This window comes from Pogona vitticeps, chromosome 2 (assembly GCF_051106095.1).
Source record: "Pogona vitticeps strain Pit_001003342236 chromosome 2, PviZW2.1, whole genome shotgun sequence".
Classification (NCBI taxonomy): Eukaryota; Metazoa; Chordata; class Lepidosauria; order Squamata; family Agamidae; genus Pogona; species Pogona vitticeps.
In genome coordinates, this window is record NC_135784.1 from 85,291,069 (window position 1) to 85,315,556 (window position 24,488).

Below are 24,488 nucleotides of genomic sequence, written 5' to 3' on the forward strand. Positions count from 1 at the left end.
CATCTTATATGCCGGCAAATAGGGTATACTACAGGATAGGACTTAATATTCTCTGCTTCAAACCTATGTGAGTTTACTGTGAAATAAAAATAATGAGTGCATCTTAGGAAATGTGAACATTAATGAAATGTTTTTTTGAGTGGGAAATTTGCCTGAATGAAACTAATATTTTAATTAGTTTTAATAAAGCATCAATCAAATAATCTGAGAGAAAAAAATTTATTCAGGTATTTTCATACCACATTTATGGTCACTGCAGCTGTTCATGTCCCCAAGTAGCAAGGGGGGGGGTAGTAACATGGATTGAGATAAAGATCCTTGCTGATGTCAGTGGGCTACAAAAACCATGTGTCTTCCTATATACTAATCTGGATGTTTATTTGAAGATAGGCCCTTTGTTTTTAATTCAGATTTGTTAAGTGCACATTTTAGGCACTGACTCTTGCAGCCAAACCCTTCAAATTAAAGACTAGCTTTCTAGCGTGTCTGTTGAAAAATACATTTGTAAATAACAACTGTCCTAGCCGTTCTTTTCATTTTAAGTGGTGGGCTCTATTCTTGACACCTGGCTCAAGAGAGACTGCTGCAGATTTATCAACTCTGCTGCTGTTTGCAGTATTTACATTCAAGTTTATCCCCACAGATCTTTTCCTTATATCTCGTAAAGTACACTTAAGATTTCTTTTAAGAATCTCCCATCCGTGTTCTAATGTTCTTGTAATGTTGCCTAAATTGGTTTATATACATATCGCAACCTGTACCAGTTATATTTAAAGATCAGTAACAAGGTTAAAAAGCTGAATTGTATCTTGTATTCTGTATACCTGCTTTAAGGATGTCTTTTGTTTATTATTAAATCTAGCTTTTTAGCCTGTACCCACAATTATATTTGGTTCTCTAATTCAGAAAGTAGCTTAGTTGTTTCTTCCTACCCTTACCCTAAATAGAGTAGTGGAGTGTTAACACACATTCTTGTGAAGTATGCACGGCTTCTACATAAGTACCAATATTATTGTGCTTGCCCTCCAAATTAGAACCTCAGGCATTTTGTTGTTTAAAAAAAGATTTTTTCTCACTATTTTCACTTCACTTTCTGAACAGATATAATATTTGTCAAAATAGGCGATGGTCACCTTTGGTAATTCCAGCAGGCCTTCTGTTGTCCAGGTTTCCCATCTGCTTTAAAGCTTTCTTCAGAATAGCCCCAAGCCAGACTCCCAACATGCTTTTAAAATGCCGATGTAACCTCCTATTTTCACAAGCAAAAGCTAATTTTTTTCCTGTTCGATCTGATTGACTTAAATGTCGTCTTGTCCCACAGCTGCAAACCCTGTGGCAACGAAACATAGGGACAGAATACGGCATCTTGCCAAAAGTGGGGTTACTGCTTGGAAGACATCTAGGAGGGATTGAGAAAGGAGTATAGAGCACTGTATCTTGCCTCACAGCCGACTGCTTCACTTTTAGCTGTAGCAGCTGGTGTTGTTTCCAAACCAGACAGTGTGCACTCCCATTAGTACATGATGGGACTTTTCCCCCACAGCCCACTTCTTCATCCTCTATGGCTTGCCAGTATCAAAAGATGAGGCGCTTTCCATCAGCTGGGTTCTGCTCCATGGGGCAATAGGGACACTTCAGCCTGTTGAAAGTGACAAAAAATAAAAGTTGTAAAACCATTAATTGCATGCATGACTTGATTGCACTTAACAGACTTGCTCACTTGTCCAGCAGAGGGCAGCAAATACAAACCACCTATTACATGGTGATGCCAAAACGCTAAATGAAGACAGAGAACTGCTTAAAAGAAGGATTTCCTGAATCTAACCTTTTAAATCATAGAGTTGCCACAATATTTCTCACAGAGGAAATTTATTTTAAAAAGCCTGACTATACCAGAGGCTGGAATCAAGGCTTCACCCATGGGTTTCTCATCCACTATCTCCCAGGATTCATACCAAAGCTGCAAAAGTTGGTAAAAACACTCACTTCCCACCATTGATGAGTTTGTTAAGTGCATCTCGAGAAATGACATGTCCACAGATTAGCTTGACAGGTGGGTTAGAATCTGTTGTCTGCTGGCGTAGGATGGGGCATGCAAAGACTGAGTGGTACCAGCATTTCATCCCTAGCTCAATTTCAATCTGTTAAAGAAGAAATTCGTTAGCCACATCATTTGGCTGTAACATAGAAGCAGCCCAGCACCCTTCTGTAATGCCTTCATCATAGCACCCTTAGGATGGGCCAGGAACTCACGGGCAGCTCATCCTTGTGACTCCAGACACCTGGGCACTGTCTCTGTTCAATCACAGCCTTGATGTTCATCAGCACTGGCAGCGCTACACACCCTGCAGCAAAGCTGCAAAGAGAGACAGAATGCTCAGTACTGTCCAACTTTGCCTGCAATCCCACCCCCATCTCAAGCTTTACCTGACACTAAGGGGCGACTCCACGGGGAGTCCCATTAGGGCACAGGCATCATGAGTGAAAGTGTCACATATTTCAGTCCAGTGACTGTCGTCTAGCAGGTGCCTGTATGGGGAGTTCTTAAGGCCCAAGCGCAGATACACCAAGCTGCCCATCATCACCTGGATCTCTGTGTAGTAAGAGAGAAGAAGCACTAGTTGCAATAACATGTTTTTACTCACACACTGGACTGGTATATTCTACAAATTTATCAGAAATCAGCAATGGTGAGAGACAGTGAATGATTTGAAAAAGTTCCTTCTAGTTCAAGGCTTGCCTGCTTTAAAGAAGGCAAATTCAGGGATGAGCATTTTGTTGACTACTAGAGAAGCAAAAAACTTGGAAAGTGATGAAGTCCAGAGAAGCAATGCTTCAAAGCACTCCTAATGGAAACTGATTAATCTTATCATTGTAGTAGCTCCAGGAGAGAAAGACCAATGCCCACCAAAAGAGAAACTTAGAGAGAACAAGTACCAGATCTTTTGGAAACAGCCTTACCTTGCTGGTGCAGATGAGCAAAGGGTTGGAAGTGGCGTGCATAGCTCAGGGCCTCCAGCTCCTTTCCTGGACCACCAGCAAGGAGCCTGATGAAGTGCAGACGATGCAGCCGGAACTCCAAAGAGCTGTTCAACTCTGCCAGCAGCTGTCTGTGGAAGACTGCCCAACTGGGCAAGGGACAACACAGCTCAAGCTGGGGTTCTATCAAGAAAGCTCTTTTTAGAATAATACAAAAAGCAAAGGAATCAGAGAGTTTGAATCTAAATTACCATGTTTCCCCCAAAATAAGACCTAACCTGAAAATAAGCCCTAGTATGATTTTTCAGGATGCTCGTAATATAAGCCCTACCCCAAAAATAAGCCCCAGTTAAGTGAAACCCCACCCTCCACCATTCTGCAGCAACCAGAAGAAGATGACACGACTGTATTTGAATACATGTAGATTGTTGTAAATGAAAAAAAAAATCCCCTGAAAATAAGCCCTACTACATTTTTGGAGCAAATATTAATATAAGACCCTATCTTATTTTCGGGGAAACAAGGTATATATTTACAAGCCATCTAGGCCAAGGCAGGTTTCAGTTGGGGGCACATGTCTTCACAATTCTTTGGGTTCACTAAACTCACAGTTTTCAAAAGGAATAGTTGTCTTTGCTTCAAAACAAACAAAGCAAAAAAAGGCTAACAGATTTATTTTAGCACAGCTTCACAGTGAAGTTCTGAGTAAAAAGAAGACTAGACTGCCTCTCATAGAATGGGCAGACTCACTGACCAGTAAAAACCCTGCTTATCCCAAGGGACCTCACCGTGTGGCCTAACCTGCAACTCTTTGCTTGCTTAAGAGGTACAGTGAGAGAGAAAACAGGGATGCCCAAAGATAAAAGCAGTGCATGGCTCTTTATTCTTACTTCAGAGCAGGCTCTAAGTCCCGTTGGTACAGAGCTTCCAAAATGCTGTTAAGTTCCAGGAATGGCTTTTTGAAGTCTACATCCACATTCACATGGGATTCCTGTGGAATAAAAAAAGGCAGAAATTGATCTAGAACAAATCTACATATGATTCCAATAAACTTGAATGAGTTGATAGCAGAGATATGTTTGAACTTGGACAGATGAGTACCTTTAAATTTGACTCTTTGGGCTACTGTACTAAAGATGAATATTATAAACTGTCTGTTCCTTAGAATGGTGAGAATAAGACAAAGACCAGAATGATACTGAAGTCTTATAGGCTTCCCTAAGAAATATCAGCCTAACAATAGATGCAGGAAGGAAGTAGAAGCCAGAATGTAAAAAAGTGACAGAGAAGCCTTTCCTAGCATCTACTCCTAAATCCCCTTTTTGGCTATTTGGGCTCAATAGATGCTAAATGGTGATACTAGGACAAGAAAACAAAAATATTGTCTGGCAGAAAACTGCTAAGTAGCACTCAGTAGCCACAACGCAATGTACTACTATAACTATCTGTATCTCTCTGCCATGTAAACACTGTTTCTGCCCTTGTCTCCAGTACCTGACATAGTTCTTCAGCTACTCCCAGCAGCCCTTGTTGGTAGAGGTGCTCTATAATGGCCAACACCAGGATCTGCTTCTCTTGGGACTCCCAGACCATAGCAGGAACAATGCCACACAAGTCTGCATCAAAATTCTGGAACAGAAGAGAAAGTACTGTATGCCATTCACAAGAGCTGAGGAGGTGCCCACACCTTTTCACCCATCATATATTGCTTCACATCCCAGAACAGTGATGTGCTTCCTACCAGCACCAAGCAAAGCCCAAATTTCAGTTTACTATGAACTAAATGCAGAGGTGTAGAAAAATATATTGAACATATAGCACAACAGCAGCTAAGCCATATTGTGCCACACACTCATTTGACCCATAATATTAAAGACCCCCTTCATGTATTTCTCTTCTTTATAAGGGGACAGACAGGTAATAAGAGTCCAGAAACCTAAATAGATCTTGTAGAACAATATTCCTACAAAATTGGGACTAATTTAGAGCAAGGAGCAGGAGATGTTGGAAAGCCTGTTGGACACTTAAGAACTATGAGTATTCTAACATCATCTAATTAAAAGCAATAGCATAAGGCATATATATATGCACAGGTTCCGTAAGTTGATTCCCAACCAAATGAGACAACATAACATGCTGCCTTTGGTTCTTAGCTAGTGCATTTGATCACAAAGTACTGATTTCAATTCAAACAGTTTATTGTTAGCCTGGTTTTGCTGCTGTTTGTTCAGCTTGACGTTAAAAATATCATTAAAAACAATTTGATATAATTTTTGCATATGCAAAAGGAAGGTGAGAATATAGCCTGTGATGGAAATTTAAGCATTCCTTGCCTAGAAATCTAAACTCTTTATTTCTCTTATGAAAGGTAGAATCTTAGACATGTTTACTATGAAATGTTAAATATATCTGCCTATTCAACAGAAGTACAAGATGTCCCCTTTCACAGTTCCAAATCATAACTTAACATTTTTATTTCCATCTTCTCACCCTCCACTCCATAAGAAAAAATTCTCTTTAAACAATTTCTGCATAGAGACAACAGTAATTGATCACTACAATGCAGAGGTGTACATTTATTTTACATAATTTATTGCCTTCTGGCGGGGGGATTGATTTTAGAAATAAAGAGATTTGTTCATGAAAAATTGTGGATTTTGATATAACACATATAACAGGTAATTTTGGAAGCTAGAATAATAGCTATCAATAGACATGGTAGAGCAGGCAAATCTATAGTATGGCGGACATCTATTTGCATAAAGTTACAACACCAACGTTGATGATATCACTAGCCATGACCATTTTGAGGAATTAAAGCTTTCCAATTCCTTCCTCAAGGTTCCAAGACTCTCTTAGGATCCCTTTCATCCTGTAGAAGCCTTTGGGAACAACAGGATGTGGAAGAGAATCAAAATTTTAATTTCCCAAAAACAGATGTAGCCAATGACATCATCTACATTATGCAGCACACTCCATTAGTTCATTCTTGGCTGATAATACACACAGCTGAATATTTCCTGCAGCTCAGGAAATATTCAACTGGAAATTGTTTTATTTCCATTTTGATCCTGAAACACAAATCAAGCTGATGAAATTACTCACTCTATCAATTGCTTTTCCCACACGGGAGATGCTACTGTGAATGTCTTTGTGGTCTGAAGCTAGGTTCTGCACAGTGTCCTTGATCTTCTTGCAGCATTGGGACATAACCAGGGAAAGGGTAGCAGACAGAGGTGTCTCTTGCAAGGCTGCAGTACCAGAAGCATTGATATCTTAGTTCATGCAGCACCTCAAAAATGCATGACCATTTCACTATTTACTTAAAACTTAGGAAACAGTTACACACAAACACCTTAGAACATGCCCTGAAAAAAAGTAGACATTTCCATATCAAGTTCCAATATGTACAAGATACAGAAGCACAGAGTTCATAAACAATGGCAGTTGTTAGTGATAATTTTTTGTGACTTAACATCTATACTACTAGCAAAACTGTGGCACCAGGTTCCAAATTGATAAATTTATTCTGGATCCAACCTTCATCTCAGACTTATTTAGGAATGTACAGTGCACTGAGTGTTTCCCAGTGATAGGGTCATGCTGGCTAGGAATGATGGGAGTTGTAGTGCAACAAATCTAGAAGGTACCAGCCTGGGGGAGATGGCTGGAATGATTGCAGCCTTCACACAGCCTTCACACAGATAGGCTACAAGTCATCAAGACCAGTGGTTCCCAACCATGGGTCCTCAACTGCTCTTGGACTAAAACTCCCAGAAGCCTTCACCACTAGCTTTGCTGGCCAAGATTTCTGGGAGTTTCAGTCCAAGAACATCTGGGGACCCAAGGTTGGGAAGCACTGATCAAGACCATCATTCTTGAAAATACAACAGCATATTCTCATCCAGTTAGTTCAGAACTGGGGAGAGGTTACATTCTTAGCTCAATGGTACTATGATGTAGGAGCCCAAAGCATATATTATGCTAATATATTAATGGCTGTCTTATATCAACAACTGCTTCCCTCCTGTTATCATTTCCATTTTGATGGCACCATGACCTGGACCTAGAAGAAGGTGGTCCTTCTACCAAGAAATTCAGATGGAGAACTTGCTGCATGGATTAATCCAGGATCAGAGTGATGGTGGGGAAAGAAGTTATTGGATATCTCTGCGCACAGAGACACACTAACTTCAGAAATCCATAGATTGTTACATGCCCCTGCATGTGTTCATTATCACCAATAAGATATTAAATGATCACTTGTACAGAAATCTAGTTTTAAGTACTGTACATTTGTTCCAGTACCCTGGACAGAGCTCCATGTGTGAATGATTCACATAATGTACAGTATTTTTAAAATGACCCAAAGACAAACAATATCCATCCAATGCAGATGAAAACCAGACAAAGCCAGACTGACATCTAGGAGCATTAGTTTAACACAAGAAGAGAAAGTGCCAGAACTCCAGCTGCTGCCAATTTCAGCTTCTAGAAAGAACCTGCCCCAACATACTCTCAGTGGTCTATGGCAGTGGTTCTTAACCTTTGTTACTCAGGTGTTTTTGAACTGCAACTCCCAGAAACCCCAGCCAGCAGAGCTGATGGTGAAGGCTTCTGGGAGTTGCAGTCCAAAAACACCTGAGTAACAAAGGTTAAGAACCACTGGTCTATGGTCTGTACTAGATAATGATACTACTCTCATAGACTTCAGGTGACAGCTCTCGCCATACAAAGAGAGCTCTTTAAAGTGGCTGTTCACCAGCAGTGATGAATAAAACGAGATACACAACTCAAAGACTAGGCCTAGAAAGAAAATAACAAAAATAAATTTTAAAACAACAGTGTCACCCATATACTCTTCAGGCAACATATGATCTAACACTGTTTCCTGTACTATTTGGGTTTCATCTTTCAACACAATATATATGCCATCACATGTAAAGAATGTTCTTGTGCTATATCACCACAGGACATGTCATTCGCTATCCAAAATAATAAATACATGAAGTCTGAACACTTCAGATTCTCAGGATACTATTGCTTATCATTTTTTAAACAAAGGAACTTTAAAGGGAACCTCCTGCCTAAACCCTATGCTGTTGGTTTATTATATTAACTGATCATTATTACCAAGCTCCTCTGTTACACCGAGAAATAAGCATAGCAGAGCTAAGCCTGTGTACAGCCACTTATTTATTTATTTAACTTATATGCCACCCACTCTACCCAAAGGTCTCTGGGCGGCTTTATGTGTATGGTCTTATCTTGCTTACATTTGAGCCCTACTTTTCATGTTCTGAGCTCCTCAGAGAAACAGGGCTAGGGAAAACAAGCCATAAAATAATTCTTCCCTCTGAGCAGGGCCGGTCCTGCCACGAGGGAAAGTGAGGCAGCTGCCTCAGCCAGCAGCTTGTGGGTGTCCAGCGGGAGCGTGACTTCATTTCTGTATTTAACGGGACTTCCCCCCCCCCAACTAATTTGCTAGCTGAAGCAAAACTAACAACCAAGAGCCCGCTCGCAGGGGCACCTTAAGGATTTTTTAATGGGCGCCTTAAGCCATGCCAAGCATAAAAACACCTTCGTCTCCAAGGCGTGTTGTGTTTAATTCCACAGGAACTCGGGTCTCTGACCGAAAATGAATGAATGAATGAATGAACGAATGAATGAATCCTTCTAGACGCTCCGCCGCCAAGCGCTGCTCGAGTCCGTCCAGGAGCGGACCCTTCTCCTCCTTCCCCAGAAAAAGCCAGGGACGACCTCCTGCCACTGCCGGGCTCCTGGCGGGCTGCCCTAAGTACAAGCTTAGAGGGAGTAAACCTACCGCCGGCGCCGGCGCCCAGCTCCTCCCTCAGGCGGGTGACGTAGCGCAGCAGCTCTCCGAGGCCCCGCTCGCAATGCTGGCCGTAACCCAGGAACTTCTGCAGCACTTTGTCGACCTCCCTCTCCACGCAGGCGCACCGCTCCATTGGCCCGCCCGCCCGCGCGCCGGCCCGCCGGTTGGTCACGCCCTGGAGGCGGAAGGAGGAAGAGAAAGCCGTTCAGGGTGGCTGCAGATGCCGGGTCCGAAGGGGGAGGAGGCCGGCCCGGGTCACCGAGCGTTCCTGCGGCCCTGGAGACGAACATACGGGGGAGGGGGAGGGGAAGGGGAGGGGGACGTGCCGAAAGGTGGTTCGGAGGGAGTGTTTCGGGGCGTCCGCGCGTGTGCGTCTGTCACGGGTCAGCTGGTCGTCTGAACGCGGCGGGGATAACAGGGCAAGGAACCCGGAAACTTCTGCCCACCCTCATCCCCATCCCCGCCCCCCGGGGCTACTACAAAGCCTCTTCTCTCTCTCTCAGGAAGTCCTATTTGAAAAACACCCCCTGCACACGACAACGGTCGGTTCCCTTTATGGGGTACATATAGGAGGGACTGAAGGAGCCATTTCAAGGGACTGCTGGGGTGGGGAAATAAAACTAAAGGAACGCTAACCTGAGAGTCGAGAAATGAGACGTCAGGCTTCTTCGGGCCAAGATCATTTTGTTTTAATGCAACGCCGCCCCTTCCTTGTCTGGCGAGGCCCTTGACGGGCATTAACTGCTAAAGTTCGGGAAGGATGGAGCAAACCATTCTCATTAGCTCGGGTTGTGCCTGGAATGTACCACGAACTGGAAATAGCTGGGTTGATTTTTTTTTTTGCCGACTACATGGTTAAGTGACGTGCAGGGCTGGAATGAGCCATTTTTAGCGAACCGCAACTACTTACAGTTCGAGACTCCATAAAGGTGTTACTGCAGCGGCGAGTCATGGTCAGCTAGAAACTTGCCAGTTTGACTAGCAAATCATCTGAAGGTACCTATTTGTATAGGTCAAACCTTTGAATTGCAGTACTCCTGCTAGTGTCGTTTTCCTGAAATGAGTCTTAATATCCCTGCTTCAGGAGTCAAGATGGAAAAATCCTATAATACATTTTTAATCGCATGTCTTGATAAATATACTGTTTAATGGTTGCAATAGTAAATATCCAGCTTGCTTGTAGTGCAAGCAAGCACTTATCTTGCTTACAATATCCCTGTTAATATCCCTGCTTCAGGAGTCAAGATGGAAAAATCCTATAATACATTTTTAATCGCATGTCTTGATAAATATACTGTTTAATGGTTGCAATAGTAAATATCCAGCTTGCTTGTAGTGCACTCATGAGGCTTTGGAAACTTCCATGAGCCAAAGGATCATGTACCAGATGTTGTACCAGAAGTTTATTCAACTACTATTTAACGAGTTTTAACATCTTGCTATCTGGGAGATTCTAGAAGCCATAGTTCCTCCACCACTGCCATCATAACGTTTCCAAGCTGGTTTTGATCTGGAAGGCATGAAAAAGTTTAAGCCAGAACATACCAGGAAATCATTTCTAGTTCTTGCTTGACAAGGCTTGTAGTGTTCCACCATTGAAAGGACAAGGCTGTCTTCTGTTAAAAATAATACTTTTCTGTAATTGTTCTCAGCTTGTGGAGGGTTCCATCCAAGGAAAATCAACCAGATTTGCATAATTGGTCATATCTGAAACACTACACTTTTTTTAAAAAAAAACAGCCTGGTATATCTGCCTGCTTTATGTACTGTATCTGCTAGGCTTTCTCTTATTCCCACCATCACTGTATTTATTCTGTATGCCACTTTGGGAACAGAACAGTTGAAAAGTAGTACACATGCACATTGAAACAATAGATAAAATCCAGCATTCTCAGACTGCAGAGGAAAGCCTTGAATTCAGTGTGACTCATGCTTAGAAACAAGCTAACAATTGACAATTATTGACTATATATTAGATTGCTTTTCTGTACTGTACTTTATTCAGCTCTTTTAGCTTTACTACTGATATTTTTTTTCCAAATTATTTTTTATCTTGTGAGGTGCCTTGAGGAAACCTGCTTTTGATACACAGCACAGGAATCTTTAAAATTTATAAATAACACAGCCAATGCCAATTTAACTGTTTGGAGGCTACAGTCTTTCATTACAGTATGCTTCTCAGAGGAAGAACTAATGGAAATTCACTGTGCCCAGTAGGAGAACTAGCCTTAGCTACTTGTGTTGTTTAGAATAAAGTAGAGGCAGCCAGTTTTTCCATTTCCCAGGATTGTGAATTCCGTAAAGCAGGGATGTGCTTTCTGCTTACGCTCTTCAGTATACCTCATATATCAGTAGTTCTGCATGTATAGTTTCTGCAGCCTCTAGTATTCAAATATTAGTCCAAGATCTTTTCCAAAGCCTGAACCCTAAAAATGCTGCCAGCAAAGTTAAAAATGCTTAAGGATGTCTACATTGTGGAGTCCATCTGTTCCAGGAGATATGTAATCTTTTGGAGCAGAGAGAGAAACCAGTGGTCTTTCCAGAACTCTCACTAAAAAGGCAGACAGGCATATGTTGTCTTTTGGATGAAAACATCCAGTTGTATGAATCACACACTGTACCTCATTGTTTCCTTCAGCCTATTATAATTGTCAAATGGGATACTATGTAGGAAACATAAGGGCAAGACGTATCACTAAAGTACAAATTTTCTTCACACATTTAAAGGCAGTTTTCTTGCTTACCAATTCATATGTGGCTCAATTTTTATGTCTCAGTTGCTGTTTATGATACATTAATATCCTTTCTTTAGTGAGATTAGTGGATCCTCTTCTCCTTCTAAGAACAACATGGTGAGGTAAGACAGGCTGAAAAAGAACGGCTGGCCCAAGATCACCCAAGGAGGTTCACACCTCAGTGGGAACATGAACCTGGCTCTCCTAAGTCCCGGCCACACCAACCATTGTATCTCAGTTTGGTAGATGTGCGAGGCTAACATTTCTCCAGTTTGTGAAAAGCAATTTGGCCATCATTTATACAGGAGAAGATACTTTTATTCTAACTCCTGCCTGTGGACATACATTTGTTAGGCTCAAGCAGTACTACCAAAATTGACATGTAGATCTACAGTTCATTGATGCTATGAATATTGATTGAAGTTAAGAGGAGAGCGCCTGTGGCTAGCATCTATCATTGCTTTGTGACAAGCACACAGTGTCCATATCTTTGTTGGATATAAACAGAAACATGGGAGAAGTGGTTGAATAATGTTTAGCTACAGAATTAGGAAATAAAAATAGAACAGTTGGGGAAGCATCACACCAGAGTGAAAAAGGTGTGCAAGGCAAGGACATATTACGCTGTCCTGATCCAGCTGGATATAAAAGCAGGAAATAACTTAATGCTGGGGGAGACCTTTAAAAGGAAAGAAATTTAAAGTAGGATGACATGCTATCAGCATGATAGGAAATATGTAAAGACCAAATTTCTGGGCTGGGCGCCAGGAAGGAAAAGCTGCTGTCATAGGATGCTTTGGGAGGAAACACATGTTAAATCCAGGCTGGCTGGTGGGGCCAGAACGTCTGCACTCTCCAAACGTTTTTTGGATAAGAGCCGCAGCCTTCCTCCTGTCGGTAGCACCTGCCTAGGCCCCCAGCTTCTTGGAGGGAATGACTCACTCCTGTGGAATTCAGGAAACTGGTTTGTCCAGCTGCTTTAGCAAGCAAACACTCCTGCTTCTTCCTGTGATGCCTTGACTCTTCCCCGTGGCACCAGAGCCAGCAACTTAGTTTCTGGTTTATCTGCCAAGTTTTGGTGCCACCCTCTCCTGGGTTACTCCTCAACTCTCCATAGCTCTAATTGATGGGTGGAAACCTGCTCTGGGGATTTTGGAGTGAGGCGCCAACAGAGGCCTGGACTGGCGTGGGCACAGTGAAACAAACAAAGTATTGCGACAGCCAGCTGTCCCGCAAGAAAAACAAGCCTTTGCAGTTTCCCGGGACCAGGGAAGCCAAATCTAACTGGATTAAGTACAAAGCATTGTTCCCTGTTCAACCCCCTAGTGCAGTTTATTTTGCAATTTCTTGGTACAGTTTCCCAGCTTTCACTAAGTTCAGCCAGTGATTTGGTCGAAGCACACATAACAGGTATCCAATAATACTACATCACGTTTTAAAAGGTGCTGGAGTTGTAGTGATGCTCAGGCAACTTGTTATGAATATTAAATGCTCAGATTTCATGCGCTGGCATAATTTAGAGAGGACTTTGTAGAGGAAGAGCCCATGTTATTTAAGACTGGATTTTTCCACACTCAGTGAAGTATTTGTTCATATAGGATACATCAAACAACTACCAGCCTGCAAGTAATCTAATTTGTTTTCTGCTCTAGAAAGTAAATGGTTGTAGACTGTGATTGCCAAGAGCAATACAGTTAACCTCTGAAAAGCTTATTGATAGCAAATAAACCACACCAACTCCAGCAGGGTCTGTGGAGTAAAACAAGCAGAGCAAAGAAGATCCATGTGTGCTTAGGATTATTTCATGCAGAGCGCAACACATTTGAATAATTGTGGAGTATAAAGGCCTGACACTGGTGTCACTTAAGCATTTTTAATGTGGGCTTGCCCTGTTGCTACACCTTCAATGAAATTCTGCTACTTAGCATAGTAAGTCACACTAAAAAAGGCACATTGAACCAGCGGCAATTTGGTGAGTCAACACATATGTAAGTTCTATTGATTAATTGAATCTACTCATGTTTATCCCTCCTTTCTCCTCAAGAGGACCTGAGGCAACTTACAATATTAGTACAAATTAAAACCTGGAAGGAGGAAACCAAAGAGCAGCCCCCTCTTAGGTACAGCTAGTTATTTACTACTAGATATTAGACTATATCGGGTATGGCAGAGCCAAAGCTAAATGGTTTGAGAATGCCACCAGTATGTTTGCATGGGAAGACAGCACTCTGGCCTCACTCTCTTAATTACTTCTGCTTCATTTCTTTTAGGAATTAATAAGAAAGCTTTTGGTTAACGCAGTACTGTATTTCTGGGTAGAAAAAGACATAGTACAACCCTCTTCCTAACACTAAATGTCTTTAACTACACAATTTTCAGTTAAATGACACCTTTTCATATCTTCATCTGTATCATTTAGAACCTTAAATCAACTCGTTTCGGCAAGCCTACCTGTAAATGGAATCAGGCCAAAAACTCAACTTCTTTCCTTGCTGGATGGGTTAGACAAATTTATTTCAGAGCAAGAAGTGAAATGCAGGGTGGCAGAAACCCCATCCCTTCCACCATTACAAAGGGCATTCTTGATGTAGATTTGTAGGTTGTTTTTTTTAAAGAATTGTTATGAAATTTCAGTGGCTAGATTCAATAAAATCCTTCATGAAAATTCTTTTTTATGTGACTATTCCCTAGCCCCTCAAAAGAGAGAGAGAAGAAAATGATCCCCCTTCTTGAGATATGCCTGACTGGTTAGCACTGGCTAACTGTGTTAGGAGAAACTCTAGAATGATTTCAGTTTGCATACTGTCCTTTGGGAACACCTATTATAGTATAGATTTGAGCCAGTGGAAGACAGGAGGACCTGGCGTGCTCTGGTCCATGGGGTCACGAAGAGTCGGACATGACTAAACGACTAAACAACAACAACAATTATAGTATGGATGCTATAGTCCACAATGCCAGAATGCTAGGAAAAACACTAGAGTGGAAGGAAAAAGCAAACAGTGATGGAGCCAGAAGTGTAACACAGATTTTTATTCTAGGAGTTGCCAGGCAGAGCTTCCATTTTAAGGCTCACCAATCTGGACAGAACCTTCCGATCCAGAACTGGGGTAGCAAGCAGGAACAAAACAGGGCTCAGAGGTGCCCACAGCTCCATTTCCACTCTGCCATTACCTATGGAGAAAAAGGCCCCAGTCCAGGTGGTACTGCCCCATGGCCTTTTGGGGTAGTTGAGCCCCATCCCTATTTGTCTGACAGACCACTGGCGCTGAGGCATATGCTTCTATTTCATACACATTCCAGAGTCAAACACAGAAGGATCTGTTCTGGTCACTTACAAGACAAGGCACACATAATTATGTTGCAAATGAAGCTTCAAAAGTAGATACAGCATGAGGACAAGCCAGATGGACACTAAATAAATCCTACTAGGCAGGACTCATACCAAGATGGACTTGCTGTCAGCCTTTCCTTTTTAGCACAAACAGGGTCACGTCTTAAACAATGATGGGACAAAACTTCAGGACAAGTCAGAATCTTGCTATTTGGTGCCTAGTCTTCTACCACATTCTTCATGAGATTTCCCCCCATCAGATCTTATAAAGAGTGGCTGTAAGTCCCTGAAAGGCCATTCACATTTCTGAGTAATAAAACTATCCTGACAGGTAGTGCCAACGTGGGCACAAAGCAGGATTCAATAGGAAAACAAATGCCCTCCAAGATGGCAGTGATAGGGAGGCCACAGCCTATCTGGATGGACAAGAAATGCCAGACGTAATGCCAGGATTCCATTCCATGAATGGCAACAGTCTGCAAAATCCCATATCTTACTATAGGAAGAGTCTTCTGGGTGAAATTAACAGGCCCTTTTAGCTTAGAAGCACTTCCTCTCCCCAAGCCTGTGTTCCATATTGCAGAGTGGTGTCTCTACCCTTCTGCAGTCCCAGCACACAGGGACCCTCTGACGTCCTAATCAAATTTTTGAGGACTCCACTCTCTCAATCCAAGGTGACTCTGAGTTGATGCCCCTAGGCTCAGGTTGGTATTGCCGGAATTCATTCAGCTGTCTCTCCAGAGCCTGATTCCAGTGGTACATCTCCATATAACTCGCCTGAATCTCCCGCTGATACCGCAAGACTTTCTCCTTCTCCTCTTGCCATGTCTTCCGTTCCTGCTCAAAGTTTGCAGCTTGCAACTGGGCCTGGCGCCGTTCCCGCAACAGTTCTGCCCATAGCCACTCACTGCTCTCTGCACTCTCCCCTTGCATCTCCCGACATTTAGAGTCATCCGTTTCACAACCCAAGAAGTCCTGGCATGGTTGCATAGAGGAATCCCTTGGAGGAACAGGAGAGCCATGTTCTGGCAAGGGTTGGAAAGAGTCCCCCAGTTTCGCTAGTTGTGAATCTTTGGCTTGCAGTTCTGTTCGGGCTTCACGCAGCTGTGTTTTCAAGCTGAAGATTTCACCCAGTTTCTGGGCCACCTCCTCCTGGGCATCTCGGAGCTGCTGCTTGAGCAGCGAGATCTCTGCAGTCTTCTGACAGACCTGTCAAGACAGTACATTAATATGAGGGCAAGGGATAAGACTCAACAAGGAGAATCAATGAGCCACTGGACCATGTGCAGCAGAGCAGAGCACAAGGATGTTCTTATGACCACAGTGAGGTCAATTAAATAACCATGAGAATCCCAGAGGGGAAAGAAAGATTGTTGAGGGACTCAGAGGGAAGAGTGCACGGAGAAATGATCTGCTATGACTTTGGATCCGAAAAACAGTTCCACAGTTTGGCAAATCATAAAACAGTAGGAACAACAATTTTGCCAGCTACCTTGGGAAAATCTGCTTCTCAAAGACGTTAGGGACTTCAATAAAACTGGTAGCCTACATTCAAAACCTGGAAAGGTTATTGTTTTAGCATGTGACTCCCAGAATCTCATAGCCAGAGAGTTCAAGAAAATAATTTTTCTAAGCTCTGGCATGGGCAGCACAGATACCAGTAGAATATGACCAGAAGCCATGATCACAGTGAGGAACTAAAAAACAGGACACTGTTTTTTTGCATATATTTCTTCCTACTCACCTCCCATTTGGTTTCTTCCAGCTTGGGACTCAGGCGCTCTGCCTGCTGCTGCTGCAGCCTCAGCTCTTCACATTGGTTCTGCCGAAGATCCAGCTCTTCCTGCAGCCGCTTCTTCTCCTGCTGTGCTTTGTAGAGTTGCAGCTGAAGTGCCCGTTGGCTACGCTGCGCTTGCTGCATCACCTGCTGTAGTTTGGCAACATACATCTGTTTAAGCTCGTCCAGCTCATCCATCCACAAACGCTGTTTGTCCTCAAACATCTGTTGGGAAAAGAGAGGGTTATGGACAGGATCATCCCCAGAGCCTGGAAATAATGAGTGACAAGAAATGCAGCTATCTGTAAGAATATGCCAACAAAGAAGAAAAGCAAAACAATAGAAACAAGAAACATTCAGTATACCTTCCAATCCCCAAGAAAAGAGATGCTAAAGAGGGCAGTAACTATAATACATTGCATTAATTTCCCATGCAAGCAAAGAGATGCTCAAGGTTTTGCAAGAAAGCTTGTTATTCTAAAAGGAGCAAGATATGCTGGATATTCAAGCTAGATTCCAGAGAGGAAGAGGCACTAGAGATGATGTTACACCTATGCATTGGATGAGGGTACCAAAGAATTTCAAAAGAAATTCTGTGCTGCGTAGATTATAGCAAAGCCTTTAGTTATGTGATGCATGAAAAGCTAAGGGCTATTCTAAAAGAAAAGGGAGTATCTCAATGCTTGATTGTCGTGATGTATAATTTATATGCCGAATAAAAAACTACTGTTAGAACATAATACAAGGAACAGAATAAAGGGAAACAAAATGGTTTCTCGTGGGCAAAGGGTGTATTTTAATCTCCCTATCTGTTCAATTTGTACACAGAATATATGATACAGAAAGATGGATTACATTCAGATGAAGGAGTTAAAACGGATGGAACAAATATCAATGATCTAAGATATAGATGACACCATATTACTGGCAAAAACCTGTAATGACTTGAAACAATTCCTAATGAAAGTGAAAGAAGAAAGTGCAAAAGCAAGATTGCAGCTGAAGGCAAATAATGTGAGTGATTACATACCGTGTTTCCCCAAAAATAAGACAGGCTGTTATATTAATTTTTCCTCCAAAAATGCATTGGGACTTACTTTCAGGGGATGTTCTATTTTTTTCATGCACAACAATCTATATTTATTCAAATATAGTCCTGTCATCTTTTTCTGGTTGCTGGACAATGGTGGAGGGCAAGGTTTCACTTAACTAGGGCTTATTTTTGGGGTAGGGCTTATATTATATGATGTGAGACTGGGAGCGAGAAACCAGCTGTTCTCGCTGGAGTGCCGTCCCATCCAGTTCCAATAGAGAAAGGAGTACAGACTTCACCTGTTCCCGACCCCGAGAGACCAAGACACCAGAGAGGAATCCTGTGTGTATAGAAAAAGAAATACGGGACTTGACGGTTGCCAAACCTGGGAAAGTATTGGTGGGAAAGGAAAGGAAGCCCCAGGTAGAAGCAGAGGTGGGGTTTGCTGATATAAAAGAGGGAGGAGAATTGCCACCAGTTGGGGAGTGGATCTGGATGCAGGATCCATGGACTGGGAAATGGGAAAGACTCTGTATACCAAAAGAAGGGGCAGACTATAGGAAAAGGAGGGAGGTGAGCCCAAGACCATCTACTGGGGTGAAACAGAGGTGAGGGAGTAGAGGAGAAAGTTAAGGGAAGGGAAAGAATGGGTTGAGAGGGAAAGGAGAGAGAGGATTGAATGGACTGATGGAGACCCAGATTATGGGATACCCTGCAGACCGTGGGACCCTTATGACCTCCAAGGAACCCACCTGGGTTGACCCCAGAGACGAGGACACCATACCACTATTGGAAGGGGAACCCGGACTGGTACTGAATTCTAACTTGTCTGTAGATTGGCCAGGGCCTTGGAACCCAGTTGGGGGAAACCCCTTTAAAGAAGAAGAGTGGAAAACCCTTTCTGACCAGTTGTTAGAAGGTAATAAGAGTTGGAACGCATTTGCTGATACTGGTTTTCTGTTAAATACGGCAATAAATGTTACTCCAGTTTCTAAACCTCGTAAGTATGTTGATTTATTTGGAGTAAAGGAAGAGCCACCCTTAGAACCCTCACATATGATTATCCTGAAAAATCCTACTAGGGCTTATTTTCAAGTTACTGTATTTTGGGGGAAACAGGGTATCTTGGTTTAATCAACAATAAACATGGAAATGACAGCTAGAAAAAAATCAGAAGACAATTGACACTTGGAAGTGCAGCTATGTAGGAACTACACAGACCATTGATAATGGCATGGCTAAAAAATCTTATAAACAAACAAACAAACAAACTAGAAAAGATCCTCAAGTGCAAGGCTATGTTACTACAGACCATTAAGGACCAAGGTATACATCATCATCTACACCAGTGGTTCTTAACTTTTGTTACTCGGATGCTTTTGAACTGCAACTCCCAGAAACCCCAGTCAGGACAGCTGGTGGTGAAGGCTTCTGGGAGTTGCAGTCCAAAACTCCTGAGTAACCCAAGGTTAAGAACCAGTGATCTACACTACAGTCTCTCCATTTATTATGTATGGATATGAAAACTGAACAGTGAAGAAAGCTAACAGGGGGAAATTAGCTTTGCAGATACCATGGACCACCAGAAAGTGGGTGCTGTATCAAATCAAGCCTGAACTATCCCTAGAAACAAAAATGACTAAACAGAGGTAATTATATTTTGGGTACATCAAGAGAAGACAATAGTCACTGGAAAAGACAATAATGCTTGGAAAAATTGAAGGAACAGGAAAAAAGGAAGACCAAATCTGAAATGGATTTACTCCAGAAGGGAAGCATGCAGCCTTAAGTTTGCAAGACCTGACTAGGGCTTTTTAATAAGAGGGCTTTTGGGAGGTCACTAATTCATATGTCAAAAGTGACTTGACAGCATGAACAAGAACAAGTAACTTGACAAACACTGCAACAAATAACTGGAATGAATTTTAAATAGCAGCTTTCCAAGCTGCTTTCCATTAAGGCCCTAGAGACAAGAAGATAGATTCAGCACTAATCTACACTGCTCATTTTGCAGGAGGCTAGTGCAAACTAAATAGGGTCGCTTTGTTTGAATGGAGGTGTTATGTGCCATTTAGTGCAATCCTCATATCTAAATGGCATATTTGGTCCAGCTCCTTCTATTCTGAATTTAAAGGTGCAGGAAGGGACATTCTGGGGATGGTTTGGTTCTCTCCAGTGATTATCTTGTGTGATTGCTGGTAAAAAAAGTGAAGCAACCTGTCCCCAGAGTGGAAGAAACAATGGGGAGTGGGACAAATGCCCATCTGATCACCATCCCAGTTTGGTTAATAGTGGAGGATTGAGTAAGTAACTTAGATCTTTCAGTGCCCCTCTGGAATGGAGTGTATAATATTGTCCTTTCAAAATCCCATCTTAATTCCATCACATCTGTAACAGGGATGCAAAAAGCCTTTGCTTTGGTCAAGATTCTACTGCCAGCATGTTCTGACAGAGGCAGGAAAGAAGGGCTATGAGCCAGCTTATTAAGCCCAACCAAATTAAAGGAACACCTTACTGTCCAGCAGTGTTAGGGCAGAACAAAAGACAGCTCCATGATATCAGAATGTATCAAGTCAACCCCCAGAAGTACAGCTGACACTCAAGTGCATTTTGCATTCTGATCCCTGGACGAAAGGGAAAGCACAGATAGGCAGCAAAACCAACTATCTCAATATTTTCCATATTCATTCTGCATACTGTATATAAAATCTAGTTGGTTCTTTCTTTCACCTGGTTGTACTCGCTTCATCCACAAAGAAAGAATGAAAGAAAGAAAGAAAGAAAGAAAGAAAGAAAGAAAGAAAGAAAGAAAGAAAGAAAGAAAGAAAGAAAGAAAGAAAGAAAGAAAAACGTAACACAAAGCAAAAATGTTTGTGAAGCATCACTCACCTCATTAAGAATTGCCTCTAGGCATTCAAGCAGAAAAGTGTTAACCCTTTCCCCCTTTGATCTATTTTACTTTTGTGTTATGTGCAGTCAGGTCAAGTCTGAACCAACTTATAGTGACCCTAATAGGGCTTTCAAGATAGGTGAGATATTTAAGGAGTGGCTTTATCAGTTCAACCCACACCCACACTCATATAAAGATCTGCCCATTGTCTCTTTCTGTATAGAGCCCGGCAGCATCTCCAAAAATGCTGCTAAAACTAAGAGGTAAAATGGGAGTATGACTTATAGGCCAGAGAGTGAAAACATTAGTGAAAAGCGCTGACAGGTTAGTATTAGTTACTATTTTAAAATGACATGGTAATGTCAGTCACAGTGGGAAGAAGAAACAAATTAATGATAGGTTGTCAATACATTTTTACATTTATAAAACCTTTAAATATAGAAATATTGCTCCCAATCCCCTCAAATTACACTTTAAAATAACATTTTAAAAATCATGCACATTATTGATTACACCCCCAAAGTGTAATTCATTACTCTTCATATTAAAAAGCAGAAAAGGGACAGTTGTGCCCTTGCTATCCAGAAGTAATGTATCACATGTACCATGTTACCCTTCATGTATTATTTTCAAGCTATCTTTTATGCAGAGCAGAAACATTGAAACAACTTTCCAAATATCCCACTTCAAAAGCACCACCAGTAGTCCTACATGGCACACACCCCTCCTTTCTCCCACTGACACACAAACTGCTGCAAATAAACTCAAATAAACCCATCATCTCCTATATACTTTCCTTTTTCCTACTAAGAACAATGAGGAATGTGCAAGGAACTAGGAAGTTGGTCCAAGGATGAAACCAGTGATAGGAGTTGGGTCAGGATAGGTATGGAAAGTAGCTATAAGAGCCTTGCAAAATGCTGACAAACCACTAGCATTCATTGTCCCAAGTATGCATGTGTCAGTCCTTTGTGGCACATTGAAAGCATGAAAGAGAAGGGGGGAGCAAAGCTGCTGTCTCTTTGCTATCAAAGATTTATGATTCGATTGCCTTGAAGCACTATTGCTTCACCAGAAGCATCCAGGAAAGTGGCTATTAACATGCCTGGAAAATGGTGACATGAAGGACAACAGTGTGCAGGAAATGCAAGTCAGCAATGGAGAGCTTTAGGAGCCCAGGAAGAAGCTGAATCTGGAAGGTAACATGTGGAAAAGAAGAGCAGCATGTAATACCCACAGGACCAAGTGACCGCCATGGAGAAAATGAACCCACCTGGGTGAAAGGGTCATCAGTCTCACTCAGGTTCCTCTTAAGCTGGCGAAGCTCCATGCCCTTCTCACTTAACCGGTCCTCAAGCTGCTTCACCACATTTTCCAAAGAGTACGTGGGCTCATAGGGAGGAGGTGGCTCCCCAGAGTTCTGCAACCGGCTCAGGCTCTTACAGGAGAGTGGGGCTTTCTCTACAGCCAAGGGGTCTCGGGGCCCTCGAGAAGCCCTGTCTAAGGAGCCACCAATGTGGTTGATGTTGCCTATGGAAGCGCTGAGCTGGCTGGGAGAGGGTTTGAAGCGAGGATTGTATGTGGGAAAGCTCTGGATGGAGTTGTTGCCCTCATCAAGGCTGATGGTGTGCAGGAGATGGTTGCGCAGGGGGCCTCGCTGCGAGGAGCTGCTGGTGCTGCTTTGCGTCAAGAGCGTATGCAGGCTCCCATTGCTCTTTGACAGCTTCTGTCCTTTGGCTGATGACAGACCCTGCATGGGCAACAGGCTCTTCCCAGACACTATCTTGAAAGCCGAGGGCCTGATCCGACACTGGAAAGAGGAAACACACCAGGCATTAGCAGTTATAGCAAATAAGGTTAACAAGCCGATGTAATTTACCAGAATAGGAACAGGAGGAGGTCTGCACAGTCTTGTCTGTATTCTGCAGAGCTATTTTGCGTCACTCTTCAGCTGTTCAGATCTGTCTCTTTCAACTCACAAAGACAACACAGGCCTTAAAAAAACAAAGGATCACTCCAAAGTAGGGATGTCTGTTTCCTTTGGCCAATGAGGCTGGGCACCTTGTAGGGGTAGGTGTTGGGGATGTAGGGGGAATAATTCAATGGAATCAATTTGCCATGAGTGATCCTAGTGTTAGATTACAGATTTTGGAGGACATTCCTCCTGGCTTGCCACAAAAGACTACCCCACAAGACTGTCTTGTACATGGTGAGAGGTGTACCCCCTGATTCTCATGTGGTACATCACCTGCTGCTTCTGGGCACTACTTATTGCCCTCTGGACCGACAGCATCAATACTAATGGGGTTTTGTTTTGTTTTTTGTTTACATGGCCACCCATTGGCTTTCCTCCATATCCTCATAGGACCCCTGGTGTTCTCTTCCAGTTTGGAAGGAGTTGGCAATTTCCAGAAGTCCAAGGGCCACATGCACTCAGCCCTCGACCTTGGAAAGCTGCTCCTGTGAACTTACCTGTTGTTATTTACTAAAACTGTTTTTTTAATTGAAAAAAAAACTTGCTCTCTCTAGTGACTAAGCATTTTTTTATTTTTAAAAAGGGGATGGGTGGACGAAAGGAAATAATGGAAAATAATGAAAAAAATGCCCCTCAGATCCTGTAGAGAAGACAAAGGGCCTTTTTGAGCCATTTGTTGTTGTTGTTTGGAAGAACCTGACATGTTAGGTGGGCATATATGAGCCCTTAGGGGGCCACCCGTTGCCCACCCCTTCCCTATTACACTCCTGAAAATCCTAAATTGTGGCTGGCTGGCTTGGAATCAGTGAACAGCTGCATTTAGGGTGGCAGTCAGTGCTGCTTGAGCAAGGCCTCAGTTGAACAAACGCAGCCAAGCTCGGCAGGCCTCAAAGTCCTGTGCCTTCTTTCAGAGCCAACATGTTGCTTTCAGCCTTTAGAATGCTGGCATAAAATATCCTCGGGATTACTGCAGTAACACAGAGATCTCTGGAGCATCTTTCCCTTTAGTATCAGGAAGGGCTGAGAGGCAGCTGGCAGGGAAATGGTGACTCACTCATACGTACACACCAAGAGACACTTTCCAAACCACCAGCAGCTTGCTGGATGCTCCCTCTGAGGTAGCTGAGCATGGCGGAGACCAGGGGGAGCTAGCTGCCTGTGAGGCTGGGTGCGGCCCATGGTCTGCCAGCAGGCCTTCCTGTTCTAAGGGAACAGTCGCTGAGTCAGTCATTCTGTCCACTGCAGACCATGTGATCTCAATTCCCCTCTGCCTGTCAGCTCCTCCTATCACCCTAATCTAACATAATTCCAGGATTCATCACTTCACCAACAATTCTATACTATACAACGCTAGATCACTTCTAAAACTAAAGACATGTCTCATAATGCACCACACACCCAGAAACACCATACAGTAGGCATCTTACAGGAGTATGTAACTTCAGAGGGTGTGGGGCTAATTTTCCAACTGTGGGTAATGTTACTTCCTCCTACTAGAACCAGAAGAAGCTAGAAGTTCACCTTATTTTTCACCTAGAAAAACAGAACTGAATGCAAAGTATTTACCCTGTTCCCCGAAAATAAGACCTAACCTGAAAATAAGCCCTAGTAGGATTTTTCAGGATGCTCGTAATATAAGCCCTAGCCCCCCCCCAAATAAGCCCTAGTTAAGTGAAACCCTGCCCTCCACCATTGTGTAGCAACCAGAAGATGACATTACTATATTTGAATAAATGTAAATTGCTGTACATTTTTAAAAATCTCCTGAAAATAAGCCCTAATGTGTTTTTTTGGAGCAAAAATTAATATAAGACCCTGTCTTATTTTCGGGGAAACACAGTAGTCTGAAAGAATCCATATTTAGGAGCAGTGGTTCCCAACTTTGGGTAACCCAGGTATTCTTGGACTGCAATTCCCAGAATCATTCAC

General features: G+C 42.6%; 2 protein-coding genes and 1 long non-coding RNA gene across 3 annotated transcripts in view; 1 reads left to right on the forward strand and 2 right to left on the reverse strand.

Moving 5' to 3' along the window:
* Positions 1-205: 205 nt before the first annotated feature.
* On the reverse strand, positions 206-9,651 carry RMND5B (required for meiotic nuclear division 5 homolog B). Its single transcript, XM_020790174.3, has 10 exons — positions 9,452-9,651; positions 8,804-8,990; positions 6,085-6,230; positions 4,474-4,608; positions 3,870-3,970; positions 2,962-3,128; positions 2,428-2,593; positions 2,254-2,356; positions 1,987-2,141; positions 206-1,639 (listed from the first exon to the last, which is right to left on the reverse strand). Exons 1-10 carry the CDS (start codon positions 9,551-9,553, stop codon positions 1,576-1,578), a joined length of 1,326 nt encoding a protein of 441 aa, XP_020645833.3. The 5' UTR covers positions 9,554-9,651; the 3' UTR covers positions 206-1,575.
* A 33-nt stretch (positions 9,652-9,684) lies between these two features.
* LOC140704435 (uncharacterized) lies at positions 9,685-18,865 on the forward strand. The gene is made up of 2 exons (XR_012083626.2): positions 9,685-9,811; positions 16,650-18,865. It is a non-coding gene; the product is annotated as an uncharacterized LOC140704435 (long non-coding RNA).
* The window catches only part of N4BP3 (NEDD4 binding protein 3), a 37,814-nt gene continuing 27,894 nt past the window's right edge, over positions 14,569-24,488 (reverse strand). The window contains exons 3-5 of the mRNA XM_020790216.3: positions 21,858-22,394; positions 16,629-16,886; positions 14,569-16,093 (exon numbers count right to left, since the gene is read on the reverse strand). Of these exons, the coding sequence (XP_020645875.3) occupies positions 15,524-16,093; positions 16,629-16,886; positions 21,858-22,394 (1,365 nt within the window). The 3' untranslated portion in view covers positions 14,569-15,523. The remainder of the gene's footprint in view (positions 16,094-16,628; positions 16,887-21,857; positions 22,395-24,488) is intronic.

Excerpts from the sequence above, each read along its gene's own strand:
- RMND5B (XM_020790174.3), bottom strand. The coding sequence starts at position 9,553 with ATGCCCGTCAAGGGCCTCGCCAGACAAGGAAGGGGCGGCGTTGCATTA. Across the intron at positions 3,129-3,869 it reads GACTTAGAGCCTGCTCTGAA|TTGGGCAGTCTTCCACAGAC; the intron begins GTAAGAATAAAG and ends TCCCTTGCCCAG. Across the intron at positions 2,357-2,427 it reads GAGTCGCCCCTTAGTGTCAG|CTTTGCTGCAGGGTGTGTAG; the intron begins GTAAAGCTTGAG and ends CTCTCTTTGCAG.